At 52.0% G+C, this 14,710-nt stretch overlaps 1 protein-coding gene across 2 annotated transcripts in view; it reads left to right on the top strand.

Annotated features, from left to right (window-relative positions):
• Window positions 1-14,710, top strand: part of EFL1 (elongation factor like GTPase 1) — a 123,310-nt gene that overhangs the window by 35,546 nt on the left and 73,054 nt on the right. For both annotated transcript variants that reach the window (XM_047736110.1, XM_047736111.1), the window contains exons 13-15: window positions 5,590-5,741; window positions 5,973-6,139; window positions 10,551-10,689. In XM_047736110.1, coding sequence (XP_047592066.1) covers window positions 5,590-5,741; window positions 5,973-6,139; window positions 10,551-10,689 — 458 coding nt within the window. The remainder of the gene's footprint in view (window positions 1-5,589; window positions 5,742-5,972; window positions 6,140-10,550; window positions 10,690-14,710) is intronic.

The raw sequence follows: 14,710 nt of genomic DNA, 5'->3' as shown, positions 1-14,710 counted from the left end.
GGCGGGGCTGGCCGGGGAAACCGTGCGTGTGGTGGGGCGCAGAGGCGGTGTGCGTGGGAGTGCGCAGACTCGGCCTTCGCGGTCCGGCGGGATGGGTGCGCGCGCTGCCGCGGGAGCAGACGCCCTGCCCGGCGCTCTTTCCCCGAAGGCGCGGAGGAGAGTTGTTGAGATCCGCTCCGGGTGACGGATTTGAACTGATGTGAGTTCAAGCAGAGCAGTAAGCAGAGGGGCCACGGTTCACGTGTGTTGCGCACCCGGCACGTTCTCCAGGCCTGCCCGCTGACCCCCGGGGAGACCCACGACTGTGGGAGCGTGTCTGCTGCTCCGCGTGGGTCGGGGTGCGGCCAGGCGCTGGGGATACGGGGTGTTTCTCATGTTTCCCGCGTCTTAGAGAATCTCTTCCGCTTCATCTGCATTTTTCACATGTGTCCCCCCCCCCCTTCCTGGCTCCGCCACCTCCCCATCTGGTCAGACCCTGATGGGTTCCTGTGAGGATGAGGGCAGCCTCGGCCTGGCTGGTCCCCTGCCGCCGTCCGTGGCTCTGCTGAGCCACGCGCTGTCCGTCCCGCACCGGGATCTGGGCATCTGGAACGGAGACCTGCTGTGGGTGCCTCTGAGCTCGGCTCCTGTAGAGCCCGCGTCTACGCCAGCTGCGCTTCGCAGGGGTGTTTGGAGCAGCCCAAGAGAAGTGAGGTGGGTAGTACTGCTTCAGCGCGTCTGGTGCCTCGGGGCACCTGTCCTGTGAAGAACCGTGGCGGTGACACTGGTCACCAGCCGCTGTCCGCAGAGCTCCTACGGTGTTCGTGGCCCCCGTCCACAGGCCGTTGAGATCTGACAGCCCTTCTCCAGCGGAAGGAGTCAGGCTGTCGCCTTTACCTGTGACGAGAACAAGGAGCCTGAGAAAGCGTTAAGTGAGGGGCTGCAGGTCGCAGCTGGGGGGAGGCCAGCAGCGTCCGAACCTGGGTCTCGTCAGTTCCCTGCAGGGACTCTGGCCTGGCTCATCCGGTGTCTCTCATCTGTCTTTTCTTCTTTCCTGCATTTATAGTAGAGTTTGCTCCTCATTTAACTTTGAAAACAGCGCTGTTGTTGAATATTGAAACAAGAGCAGTAGAGAACACCTGGGGGCTCCGCCGGTGAAGCCACTGCCCTCAGCTCAGGGCATGGTCCTGGGGTTCAGGGATCAAGTCCTGCATTGGGCTCCCTGCTCGTCAGAGAGCCTGCTTCCCCCTCCGCCCGCCGCTCCCCCTGCTCGTGCTCTCTCTCCCTCTCTGACAAGTAATCACACCCATGAGTCGTGGGCTCTGATTGCATGTAGCCCTTCGTGCAGCCGCTCACATCAAGGGCGAGCAGTAGGGTTAACCCCCGGCCCCAGTGAGTTCTGACAATGAGCGCCGCCCCGGGATGACGCGTGTCAGCCTCACGTGCGTGTCCCTGGTAACAGTGGCCTCAAGGCCCCGGGTCTGGCTGGCCCATTTCTTCAGTCCCGCCCCACCTCCAGGCAGGTAGGATGTGGGGAGGGCTCATCAGGGGCGAGAAAGCCGTTCCCGGGAAAGTTTACCCTAAATGCAGTGACTAGGCGACTCTTTGCATGTGGTCTACGATGAATGGGTGTGAGTGACTTCCTTCAGCACACATGGGACATGGCCGTGCTTGGCAGTCTGGCCTGGGTGACAGGTGATGTCCATGCTCGGTTGTCTAGAGCAGGGCCAGGCCCTGAACGCGCACAGTGCTGCAGATGGCTGTACATCCACACACGGAGAGGCCGCCTCGCCGACGATAGTCAGCACAGTCCTTCTGATAATATCGGAAGCAGCGATCCTATCTCCTGGCTCCAGTCCTGGCTCTTGGTCTCCTTCACCTGGAATGTTGTCTTCTGGCCGCCTTTCATGACTTTGTCAACATGGACTTCTAGAATCTTCTCTCAAGTGGTCTTCCTTCCGTTGTAGCTTTTCCATCTGTCTTTAGTTCCCCATGGCCCTGGCCCTCTGCACACAGACTGAATGTGCTGAGCCGTTCCAGGTGCCACCTGAGGAATTCCCCCTCTGGTCCGGTGCCTCTGCTGTCAGGACAGCACGCCACCGCTCCTCCTACCACCCCGGCCCTCAGGTTTGCTCTGCGGGAAAGCTAGTTTTCCTGTGGCACCATTACCCGGTCTCTAAGGTTACTGAGCTGATGCACAGTTTTACCTCCTTTCTCTCTGCACTCTTCCTCGTCCTCCGGAAGCCATTGCGGACCTGTCCCTGGAGAGCCGGGACCGCCACCAGCTCCACCTTCTTGAGCTGCCGCTCCTCCTTTGTCCTCTTTTCCCGCTTGTCCCTTGTCTTCGCACTGCAGACCACTTTGCAAGCCTGACTAGTCTGTTCGAATTCACACCAGGGTGGTGCTTCAGGGCCAGCGTTTAGAAGCTTTTTCCAGTTCTTCCTGCTGGAGTCGGGTTTGACCCCCAAAGCACAGTGAGTGGTTTCTTGCACCGTCTTGGCAGCCGGTGGACAGGCCAGTGCGGGGGCGGGAAGGAGCATGCGCTGGGTGGTTAGGGCAGCTGCTGCTCCTCGGCTTCTCACCTAGTGTTCCGGAAAGTTCCACCCGGGTGGCTTATCAGCCCCCACCCCTAAATCTAGGCTGGCAGCCGCCCTTTGAATTCCGGGCCTTTGTTTTTGCTGTTCTCAGCCAGTTTATCACAAATTCTTACTAGCAGCGCTTGGTCTAATGCCTGTTAAGTAACGTTTTACTGAGGGTTTTTAGGCAGTTCCTCTTCCCCTGAATCTTCGAGTTTGTGCGTCGCTCTTGCTTGCTTCTTGAGAACCTGCTCCTTCTGGTAACAAGGTGCTGTCTTCAGACAGAAGCCACTTTTCTGGGTCTGTCACTTCCCACCGTCTCTGCTGCCTCTGGTAGCCACTGCAGCCAGCCTTCCGGCATGTTCTGCGCCGACCAGAGCGTGCGCATTCTGCCTGGAACCCGGAGGACGCGTGGGACGCGTGGATGTGTGTCCTCGCCTCTTCTCCCTCCCCTCCACATGTGCCTCCGGGCCTTCCAGTCAGCGCGCTTGCCTCGGGCCGCCTTCCTCTCTGCTGCTGGTGACTGCCGGCCCTTCAGGAAGTGCTAGCCCAGCCACAGCCTGAAGAACTCATCACCCACGGCCGTGCCTCGGCTGGTAGACCTCCGTTTTCTTGTAGATCAATTCCTCTTTGTCCTCAGCAAACGTGGGATACGCGGTGGGTGCCTCGTACAAATCCTGGCTGATTTCCATCTGTCTGTCCGCTCCGTTTCCCTGTGCCACCACTCCCAGCCCACGGCAATGCCGGGCACGGAGGGGCATTCCCTGGATGGGCGGGTGGACGCTCGACGGGCAGCAGGCTTCCGCACAGCAGATGCTACCCTGATGAATACGGACTCTCACTTATTCCAGACCAGGTCACGAATTTAGGTGGAATGAGGATGTAATTTATGTGAATAAATATGTGTCTTTCTTAACTGAAGTTAAAATGATTTACTTAATGTGATGATGAGTTTATCATCTTTAAGTCCTTCTAAGTGGGAGACATCCTGGGGTAATGAGTAGGGTTTGGGGTCCGATCTGGATTTGAATTTCAGCTCCTCCATTTATTTTCCGGGGGACTTTGTGTTAGGTTAAATTTCCTAAGCCTCTGCTTTTTCATCTGTAAAATAGGGGTGATGGTATCTATTTCATTTAATTGTTGGAATAAGTAGGTACTGTAATTACATAAAACGTTTAAGACAATGTCGAGATCCTAGCGGTAAACTCATTGAAAGAGACTTTCCCCTGCTATGCGAACAGGTGTCTCACATTTTCTCCTCCCTGTTCTTAGGATAATGTTCTATCCTACATTTGTGTTTTAACTTGCACTTTTCAGATACTCGTATATGCAGTTTTACCAAAAGTTTAGAAACATGGAGTTGATTGAAGGGATAGTTGGGGTGTTGGGCCTGGAGCAGAGCAGGGGAAGGGCCTGAGCACTGGCCATCGCAAGGACGGGGGGAAGTGGATTTACTGGCTGTCGCTCCAGAGGAAGCCATTCCCATCCCATACTTGGAAGGGCTCCCAGTGCTTGGAGCTTACAGGAGAGGGGACTGGTCTCTTGCCTTATGGCCCCTGGCCAAGCCATTCTCAAAGATCGGTCTCAGGTTCCTGTGTCCTGGGACACAGCCCTGCAACAATGGGTCTGACTAGAAGGGGACAGCTCTGAGAACCAAACTCAGCAATTCTGAGGGGGCAGGTGCCAAGGGAGGTAGAACTAGTGTCCGGTCCTGGGGGGGGGGCCTTGTCCAGCAGGTGGGAGTGTGAAGAGGATAGCAGTGGACAGTCAGTGGTGGGAGCAGTCACCTTCCAGGCTCACCCACATGAAGCAAGAAGGAAGAAGGGTTTTAGGGCTCTTGGCATCAGAGCTTCAAGAGTATGTGGCCATTTGGGATGCACAAAAACGGTGTACATGCAGCAGGGTTATCTGAATGGCTTCCAGTGCTTCGGGGAGATGGGGAGCGGGGCGGGGGGGCAGCATGGCAGCGTGGGGTGAGATTACCTGTCAGGTGTCCAGTCCGAGAGCCGGGAGAAGAGCAGCAATCACAGGGCCTAAGGGGAGGGAGAGGAGGGAGGCACGGGGTCACAGGGCCAGGCCCTGGCGCTCAGCTTCCAGAGCTGGGGCAGAAGGCCGGGAGCAGACCGTTAGCCTGCGGATCCTGACGCTCAGTCCCAGTGTGCGGGGCTGAGAGGTCCCGATGCTGCTGACTCCAGGGCAGCTGTTGGTCTCGCTGTGTTGGGGTGGAGGGTGTAGGAGGGTGTAGGAAGGCCCGTACGTGGGAAAGGAGCCAAACCCTGGGAATTAGTATATCTGCCCCGTTTCTGCCTTCCAACAGAATACCCATTTTTATTCAACTTAGCACTCCCCATTTGTACAGAGCTTGTTATTAAAGCCGTGTGTGCCTTTTTTGTGGCCTGCTAGACCTGAGGATAACTCTTCAGGAAGAACGACTGAACCCCCTACCCCATGCCAACCAAGACTAACCCCCAGCAGACACACAGACACACCCATGCACTGCCTTTTCCGTGGTGCTGCTGGGGTCTAAAACAGTGTGACCTTTCAGTCCCACTGAATCACCCTCCTTCAGCCTGACCTTGAAACCCTACCTCTGGGACCCCAGTTCTCCACGAAGATCTATTTGTGTGCTTGTGGAGAAAACCTCCGTTTCCTATTGAGGTCTTTTGCTTGCTTCTCTACGGGGAGCTCTGAGCCCTGGTATCGGCCACTTATTTCCCTGCCTTCCCTGTTCTCCTCATCCAGAAGGAATGTAGGCATTCCTGAATGGCTCGATGCTGGTGTGGACGGCTCTGTGGGGGGGGCGTGGGCTCTCGCATACCACTCCAGAATCTCAGAAGAGCTGGGCACAGAGCATTCTAGAAAGCCTGAGAGACCGCAGCTAGGGGCAGAGCTTACAGAAACCTTTTGCCTGCAGGGGACCTGGGACCCATCATCGTCTTACCCAGCCATGTTAATTTTGTGGCCATTTCCCTGCTGCAGTGACTGAGAGATGCTTGGTGTTGCCAGAAGTTAACATAGCTGTGATCTCCTGTAGACTTCTCACGCAGGAAGAAATTGCTCAGAGGCGAGAGCGTGCGAGACAGAGGCATGCGGAGAAGCTCGCTGCCATGCAGGGGCAGGCACCCGCGGAGCCCCCCCAGGACGGGAGCGCGCTTGAAACAAGTCCAAAGGGAGAACAACCAAAAGGTACAGCTTTCTGAAATAGGTTTGGTGCAAAGTACTTTTTTTGACTTAGGACACTCATCCTCTTGCTTTTGAGCTTGGCTTTATAAGTGTAGCTTTCATTGGTTCTTGTCTTTCTTGGCGTTTCTTCCCTGAAACTAGGCCAGATGTATCATATTCACTGTTTCTGTTTCCAGGCGGGTCCTGGGTTAGAGACAGCGTTGCTGGCGCTCATGATCCTTTTGTGTCCTGCAGGTGATGAGCCACGGGCAGAGAGCGCGGCCCTTAGATCGCCGCCGCAGGACGGAGACGGCCAAGAGTCTTTCATTGCTTTCGCTCGCGTCTTCAGTGGTGTGGCTCGAAGAGGAAAGAAAATTTTTGTCTTGGGGCCCAAGTACAGTCCTGTCGAGTTTTTGCGGCGGGTAAGAATTGGAAGTGAAACATTAGTGTATTGTTCCAAAGTCCTTGTATCTTTCGGATTGGTTGAGATCACCTTATTTTGTCTCTAGATGAGCACCTTCAGGCGAATGCATGTGTCTCCTCTTACGTTGCTCTGGTGACACTTGGTAGCTCGGTCTTGGCGGCATTTGGAAAATGAAACCAGTATGTTGAACTCAGTGTTCAGGCCTTACTTAGTTAATTGTGGGACTTCTCAAGGCCAGAAAAAAGAACTTGCGGCCCAGTTGTCGTGCTGGAGCCAGGGCAGTGGCAGACCTTTAGGAAATACAGATATCCAAGAGCAGGGTGGCGCAGGCCAAAGGCCTGGGCAGAGAGCAGGTGACAGGCCACAGTTGCATGGCAGGTGGATCCCAGAAATTGGTCAGGAAGGTCTGGAAGCAGGTGAACAGCCAGCATCCAAAGACACCTGGGCCAGAGAGCGAAAAAGAAACCACAGCTCCCTCATCATTTTTGGACATAAGCAAGGTGTTTCCATAGTAGGTAAGTTATAAAGGTCGTCGGACGATGGAGGTGCCAGACGTCCAGGGAGTGAGTCAGGACTAGCGAGAAGCGGCGAGGAAGAACTTGGAAGGCGTGCTGCATCGTAAGCGGGAGAGCACCTGCTCCCCTTCTCGCAGGGAAGCCGGAGAAGCTGCTGGACTTGGCAGCAAGTGGTGGGTGGGGCAGTGGGGGGACAGTTGGAGAGGGTCTGCCCTCAGCGTGCCTCAAATGCTTATCCTGTCAGTTTGAGGAGTTTAATCCCAGGGATCAGGGTGCTGGGTGGGGCCAGGCCACCCGTGCTGAGTGGTGGTGCGTTCGGCCTCGGCAGGAGGGAGCGCAGCCGCTGTGTGCGGGGCTGTAGCTCACGGGGCCGAGGGCGCTGTGAAGGCACGTCTGAGAGCCCGGTGTGAGTTGTGCTAGACATGGCTGGTGTTTGTTATTTCTCAGTAAGCGTCCGACAGTGGCGAATTGTTTTCTTTTTTGTTCTTTCCATTGTCAAGGTGAGTAAGAAATTGTTAGGTGCCGTAGCACGGATTTATTGAGCATTACAGATTCCGGGAGCGTTCCAGTTCATCTTTACGTGCTGTGTCTTCGCTTCCGTGGGGCTGGAGGTTGATGTCACTCCGTAGGTGTGTCAGGTCACTAGCGGTGCAGCGATGAAATGAACGGACAGTTGCACGTGACTCCACACTCCAGTAGTCAGGGTGCATAACATCTCGTTCCAGCTTCCTTTAAAAACAAGGGGAAATATATCACACACGCCGCAAGACATAGACCGTACTTGGACTCGCGTGTCCATCCGTTAGGTTGCTGCGCGTTCCGGACTCCCGCAAATTCTGCCAGCGAGGACGACACACGTTCTGTCATCTCATGGTTTCTGCGGGTCGGAGTCCGAGCGTGGCTCAGCGGGTCCCGCCTGCTGCCTCACAAAGCTGCAGCCAGCGTCAGCCAGCTGCTGTGCTCTTCTGGAGGCTCCTTTGGGAAAGGGTCTGTGTCCAGGCTTACTGAGGTTGTTGGCAGGAGTCACATCCTGGTGCCTGTAGGGCCGAGGGCTCCACGTTCCTGCTGGCTGTCGGCCGCCCTGAGCGCCTGGAAGCCGCCTGCGGCTTCCTGTCCCGTGGACTTCCCAGCTTGGCTGCTCTCCTTCCAGCCCGCGAGGCGCGTCCAGGCTGAATATGTTGGCAAGACAGTCTTGCGTGATGTTACGCGATCATGAGAGTGACATCCCACCGCCTTTGCCATATGCCCTTGATGAGAAGCAAGCTATGGGCCCCTCTCCCACCCAGGAGAGGAGACTGCGTGAGGGCATGAACAGGAAGCAGGGGTCATGGGGGCCTACCTTTCATCTGTCTACTCCGTCCTTCTCCTGCTTTTCTCTGTGGCTTTACCACTCACGTACGCGCCGTGGAAGGATGTGTAGTCTTACACAGCCTCCCCAGAAGGTGTTACTGTCGGTTTAATTTTTGCCAATGAGATGCGTACGATATGCTCTTTTCAAGAGGTTTTAGTTTATATTTTCTTTATTACTCTTTTAATATGCTCATTGGTCATTCATGTCTTTTCCTGTGACGATATCTTTGGGTCTTCTGCCTATTTTTCACTTGTGCTATATACACACATTTTTTAATACTGGTTTTTCGATGTTCTTTGTAGGAGCTGCATATAATTCCTTGTCACTCTTAAGTTTTGCAAATTCTTCTCCAGTTTGGGACGTGTCACATTTTCTATTTAGTATCTTTTAATGTACAGAAGTTCTTGATTTTAATGTAGTTTAATTTATCAGTTGTTTCCATTATGGGTTTTGCCTTTTGTATCTTATTTAAGAAAATTAAAATTGTGACTGGACCAAAGGCAACATTTTCGCCTGTGGTTCCTTCTAAAGTTTAAAGTTTTGCCTTTCATATTTAAATGTTTAATTCAGTGTTCGTATATGATAGGAAGATGGGATCCAATCTTATTTTCCCCATACAAATACCAGTTCCAAAACTGCTCAGAGAACGTGCTCCTCTCCGCCCACTGCACAGCCAGCTCAGTCATAAGTCAGAGTTCGTGTGTGAATCGGGCTGTTTCTGGACGATTAGACTTCCTTATTCTGTTTATCACTGTCTCTATTCAGTGCTGACTTCACTTCTAAAGGTTTAGATGTTTAAAAGTCCACGTCCTCTAGCTTTTTTTTTTTTTTTTCTTTTGGTGAGCACCTTGCTTATTCCTCTTTCCTCTTCCATGTAAGTTTTTGGTCAGCTTGTCAGGTTCCGTGAAAAGCTCTATTGAGATTCTGATTGCTTTCAATCAGTACATGTATTTGGCATGAATCAGCATTTGCAGTATAGAATCTGTAAATCTTGCTATCTTGCTATTTATTTAGGTTATTTTCAGTGTTTTTCATTAAAGTTTTATAATTTTCTCCATTTTAATCACTTTTAGATTTATTCTAGCTAATATTTTGTTGCTACTCTAAAAGTTACTATTTAAAAACATATTTTTGGGGGCACCTGGGTGGCTCGTGGGTTAAAGCCTCTGCCTTCGGCTCAGGTCATGATCCTGGGCTCCTGGGATTGAGCCCCGCATCGGGCTCTCTGCTCGGTGGGGAGCCTGTTTCCCCCTCTCTCTCTCTGCCTGTCTCTCTGCCTACTTGTGGGTTTCTATCTGTCAAATAAATAAATAAAATCTTTAAAAACAAAACAAAACAAAAAAACCAAATTTTTTTCCTCTTGCTGATGTAGACAGTTAACTTTTGTATACTGTTCTTGTGTCTAGCCTCCTTGCTAAACTGTCTTACTAATTCTAATTTACGTGTGGTTTAAGTGGATAATCCTGTTATCTGTGGCTAACTCTGTTTCTGTTTCATCCTTCTCCTTTGTGTGTTTCCGGGGTGTCTCTCCAGCTACCCTGCAGAGCGGCCGCTGAAATGTGGCATGTGCCTGCAAGGCCAGCATTCTCGTGCGGTTTCCACGTCTTCCCGAACACAACAGCATCTCCCTCCTCTGGGTTTTTATGAATTTACTTGCCTCTAGTGCTTTTTGGTCACTCGCTCTGTGATGTTAGTTATGTTTATATGTGCGTTTAACTTCATGTTTTTTGCAGTTGGGCCCAGGGGCACCAGAGACAAGTTCAGGGTACTTGCATTTATATGGGGGTTGCTGAACGATTCATGGCAATATCTTGAATGCGTTTCAAGATCTTGAATAATTCTTGACAAAAGTACGTAATTTGAGACGGCGTCTCTCTTAAGAACGAATGTGACACGAGGTGAGCTCATCAGATGTTACGCTGGCAGCCAGGTTTGGCTGTGTCTGTGCTGGGTCTTCTCATCGTGTCCCCAGCATCTCGCAGCTGCTCCCTTGCAGATTCTCAGCATGAGCGTAGACTAGCTGTTGTGTGGCCATTCCCATGGCCTTTTGTATCACATCTGGCCACTCTTCTTAAGTTCTCTTCCTGTGGGACTGAGCACCAGGTCCTGCTCTTGCTGGATGCCTGAAGGGCAGTGTAATCTGATGAAAACGATTGTGAGTGATGAGAGGAATGACACGTGTGGCGATCACAGCACGGTCACCACTGGAACTGGTGTGTGACCTGGTGCACGTAAATACTGGCAAGGGGCTGTGGGGGGTGTGTTTATTGGCTAATTTGGTGGGACAGGTCACAGGTCACAGCGGAATTCATATTCCTGAGCCATAAAGCTTATGACACTGTCGAATTCTTGACAGATTTTAAGTATCTGAGAAGTTTCACCACTTCAGATTCTGTATTGTACCATTTCACATTTCCATATTTCAGGTTTACATGAAGTGTGACTGTACCATCTCGCCTCTGAATAGGAGTAACTTACAGATTCTAAGTAATGTCTGCATTTAATGCCTCCTAACTTCTCTTCAACCATGTTTCTTCGCCCAGGTGCCATTGGGCTTCTCCACTCCACTAGAAGACCTTCCCCCGATCCCCCACGTGGCGTGCTGCACCCTAGAAAACCTGTATCTGCTGATGGGCAGGGAACTGGAAGACCTAGAGGAGGTCCCTCCAGGAAATGTGCTAGGTAAGGCGGTGCCCTGCCCTGGGTCTCTGTATCTGCCCTCCGGCCCGAGAGCTCACCCAGCACGCTGCATGCACGTAGTGAACTCTTGGAAAGAGATGACTCTGATCTCTGTTTTAGTTTTCTGCCCCCCCCCCCAGCCCCCAGTGTCCTTAGACTTGAACCTACCGCATCTGAGCAGTTAGCATGTGGATTGGTAACTTGCTGTGAAGTACGGTAGTTCTGTTTCAAAAAGTCCTGCTTAAGTAGTTTGGGAACGCTCGACATGGGGGTTCCATCTCGTTGGGAACAAGAAGGGGGATTCCTGCTCACATAAAAGTCTAGATGAGTGAGACACTTCTGGTTCTAAATTATTGGAGACTGTTCTGATGTAAAGGTCTGTTGAACTCATTTCTTTTCTCCCTGTATTTTTAACCCATTGAATGTTGCTTTGCTGATAGTGATCAGCTTACATCTGTAAATACTGCTTGTCAAGCCCATAATGTTCATTGGCTTCTGCTTCTGTGTGCAGAATCCACTTTTTGAGGTCCTTAGAGCAACCCGGAAGTCTCAGACTGAGGACCTTCCCTTGGAGCGTCCCAGGGGCCCTGCGCATGTGTGGGGCACCGTGTCCCCTGTACCGCTGGTTTCTGAGTCCTTAGGTGCTCGTCAGCCCTAAAGCTATTTCTTGGGTAATTGCTTGGGCTGGGAATTCTCTCCATGTTTTCAAGAAATGGTTCAGACTTCTGGGCCAGGACAGCTCATGATTTGTTTGGATTGGGTGAACTCGAGTCCAAGAAATTTGCCTCAACATTTTGCCATTCCCTCACAGAGATCCATTGTTTTCTTTAGAATTCTTTTCCTTTTCTTTTTGGTGGAGGGCCACGGAGTTCGTAGAATCCTAGCTTTTCATCCGTGTTGCCCGTTCTTGTCTATCCCTTTGGAGGATATGTTGAACGTTGACAGCTGATGGAGCTCTGAGCTGCCGTAGCCAACTTGATCAGGAAGGATGTGCGGGAGAAGGATGCAAAACACTCTGGCTTCGGTTATGACACTACTGTTTTGCTCAGACTCGGTCCATTTTGTTTCTTAAATCGAAGGTAAGGCAGAAGATCTCAAACACCACACTCAAGCGAAAGAGAGGGTGTTTGTAGAGTGAATGGTTTTTGTCCTGTTTCCTCCAACTAAGGCTAGCATTGGCAGTCTTTCCCCAGTAGAGGCTGGGGACTTGACGAGCAGCGGTTTCCGGATCTCCACGCGCTGTGCAGGGCTGAGGCTGCGCGGTTTATAAGGAGGAAAACCATCTGTCTTTCATCTGCTGCCCGGGGCAGCCCTCCACCTGCCATCTGCTGCAGGAGACCTCTTGTAAGCTGAAACTGTCTTCCTCTTGGAGAAAAGAGGTGTGCCTCGTTCCCGTTTTACTGCTGTTTGAGAATAATGGTGGGGGGCTTGGTAGGAGCTGGGGTGATGGTGCCAGTGATGAACTGTTTGTTCACCAAATTTAGCTGGGTAGAAATAACACAGATGGACACACTTTGGGACAAAGCAGATGAAGGAAGAAAGCCACATTTATTTTGCCTAAGAGTTAGGGCTGTGCATAGCTGTAGGTAACCAAAAACCGACTTTGGAGATTTGAATGTCACTCAACAGGAAGCCTGAGGATAGGTAGGGCTGGAGTGATGGCCCTCCTGGGGCCGCAAGGAGCCTGGTTCCTTCTGTCTGCCTCTTTGCAGTTCTCGGCCTGCGGCCTTTGCCCTCAGGGGGAACCACAACAGCTTCAGCATCTCGAGGAATCACTGCCACGGTCCTGGCAGGAAGACTTCTCACAGCACTGCTGTTTCCATTTGGGAAGAAATGCCCACGTAGTGATGTTTCTCTCTTGAGATCCTCATTGTTTGTGACTTCTGTCCCATGGTCAGCCCTAGTTGCGGGAGAGGCGAGGGACTGAGTGTTTTACTCTTGCCTCCGCGGTTGAGGCGAGGGGCCCTGAGTTGTGAGTAACCTTCATAGCCTTTGACTAGCCAGCCGATCCTTGCTGTCAGTGCCCTCATCCCACCCACGCCTGGCCCCGCCCGGGGCCCTCCTGGGAGATTCTTTGTCTGTTAAGGAGGAAAATAGTCACCAGGAGGATTAGGAATGTAACATTGAAGGGGTGGGAATCCAGCCAATCACTTTGATTTGCCTTTGGGATTGAAACTAAAAGCATTGTCTTCCTTTTATGAATCCCAATCTGATTGCGCACAGGCAAGGCTGGAGAACATGAGGACTCCGGCCACTTGTATGACCTTTCTGGACCTCAGCTTCCCCAAATGATTAGGACTAGAGCAGTGACTGCTAACATTTCTTACGGTAACAATAGAGCAGCCACTTTAATTTTTTTTCTAGTGAGACTATTTGTGGGTTCCCAGGGCTGCTTTTGTTATATTTATCACATACTGTTAGAGTTGTCAACATTCTAAATGTTGAGGACGAAGTATTCAATACCATTACATGGGGGACATTTCTTGCCGTAGCTAGGAAGTGCACACAAAATTCGATTCTGGACATTTCCTTGGTAAGACAGGGACGGCCTTGGAGTTTCAAGTCGCCGCCGTCGTACCGGAGGCGGACATTTCAGTGAGGACAGAGCGGAGTAAAAATTCTTAGTGCTTGTGTTCATGAAGACCGCCCATGGGTTATGTCAGTTTATCACTGGTGGAAAAAAGTCCTAAACTTGAGTATCTCTCAGGTCCCTTCCAGCTTTAACTTCTCAGGCGTGTGCTTCTTAGAGAAAAAAAAAGTTATTTCAAGTAATGAGGCTTTTTCCCTTCCTAGTGTCCACTGAGGAGAACAGTGGGTTTCCAGGACGGTTCCTCAGTTGGGTCGATAACCCATTTATATGGCTCCATGGGAACGTCCTAAGCGTCATTACCAGTGCTGGAGTCAGAGCGACACTTTCAGGCAAATCCCACTTGTCCATTGATTAAAAAACGGGAGCACGTGGCGCTGGGCCGCAGTTTCACGAGCGGGGGGTTAGTAGGGACTTTCCGAGGCTACGAGTGGGTTTCAGGCAGCACAGACGAGTGGGCCAAGGCTCCTGGCCTGCCGAGTGCTGGGAGCCACACGGCCCAGGAGAAAGCTCGCTCCCGGCCAGGGCACCGGCTGGGACCGCCGCCTCCAGGCTGCCCTGGGAGCCAACCGAGAGCGGGTGTGCAGCACCGGTGGGTTTTGTCTGTTCGCTGGTTTGCGTTCTTGGGGAGATGGGAAGTTTGAAAAAAGTAAGACGGTGGCTGAATCTGGTTGAGCTGATGTACACGTTCCCGTTATCGTTGCTGCCTCCCAAAGCATCGAAGCCCAAAGACAGCGTGTGGTTTTTACCACACCTGCAGTTCGGGCGCGGTTTGCTGGGACACCTGGTCTCCGTGCCCCGCGGTGTGCGCTTGGGATCGCCGGGCCTGGGTGCCGGGGTTCGAGGAGGCCACTGCTGGCCACTTGGGGCCTTGCCTGGGGGTGGGACTGGGGCCAGCACACATGGCCTTCCCATCAGGCGGTGCTGGGATCTGCGTGTGAGCCTCCAGGAGGACAAGCCCGGAGAAGCAGTGTCCACTCTACGACCTGGCTTCCCCCGGCTTCGAGCTCATTCGTAAGAAGCGAGTCACCACGGCCGGCCCGTACTCGGAGGGAGGAGACGGACTCCACCTTCTGATGGCAGACATGTCAAAGAATTTGTGCACATGTTTTAAAATGACCACACCATGAACCATAGATAATTTCTTGTTTTCTTTTCGACTTCAGCAGGCCCGTGACAGGACGCATATTACAAATTAAGACATAGCAAAGTTTATAGTGATCAGGGCAAGCCTATAAATCCCGTCTATTTTGCTCTTGTTAACTTAGAGAAAAGGTTGTAATTCCTGTTTAATAAGGACATAATAGAGAATGCTATGACGGATACCCATGTGCTTTTCATCAGAGATGGTGCGGAGTCGGATTGATCAAATGCAGATGAAACTTTCTGTTGGAGAGGGAAATGAAAACTTCTGTGGCATTTTTTTTTAACAAGTCG

This window comes from Lutra lutra, chromosome 7 (assembly GCF_902655055.1).
Source record: "Lutra lutra chromosome 7, mLutLut1.2, whole genome shotgun sequence".
NCBI classification, from domain to species: domain Eukaryota; kingdom Metazoa; phylum Chordata; class Mammalia; order Carnivora; family Mustelidae; genus Lutra; species Lutra lutra.
This window is presented reverse-complemented; position numbering and strand designations above follow the sequence as displayed.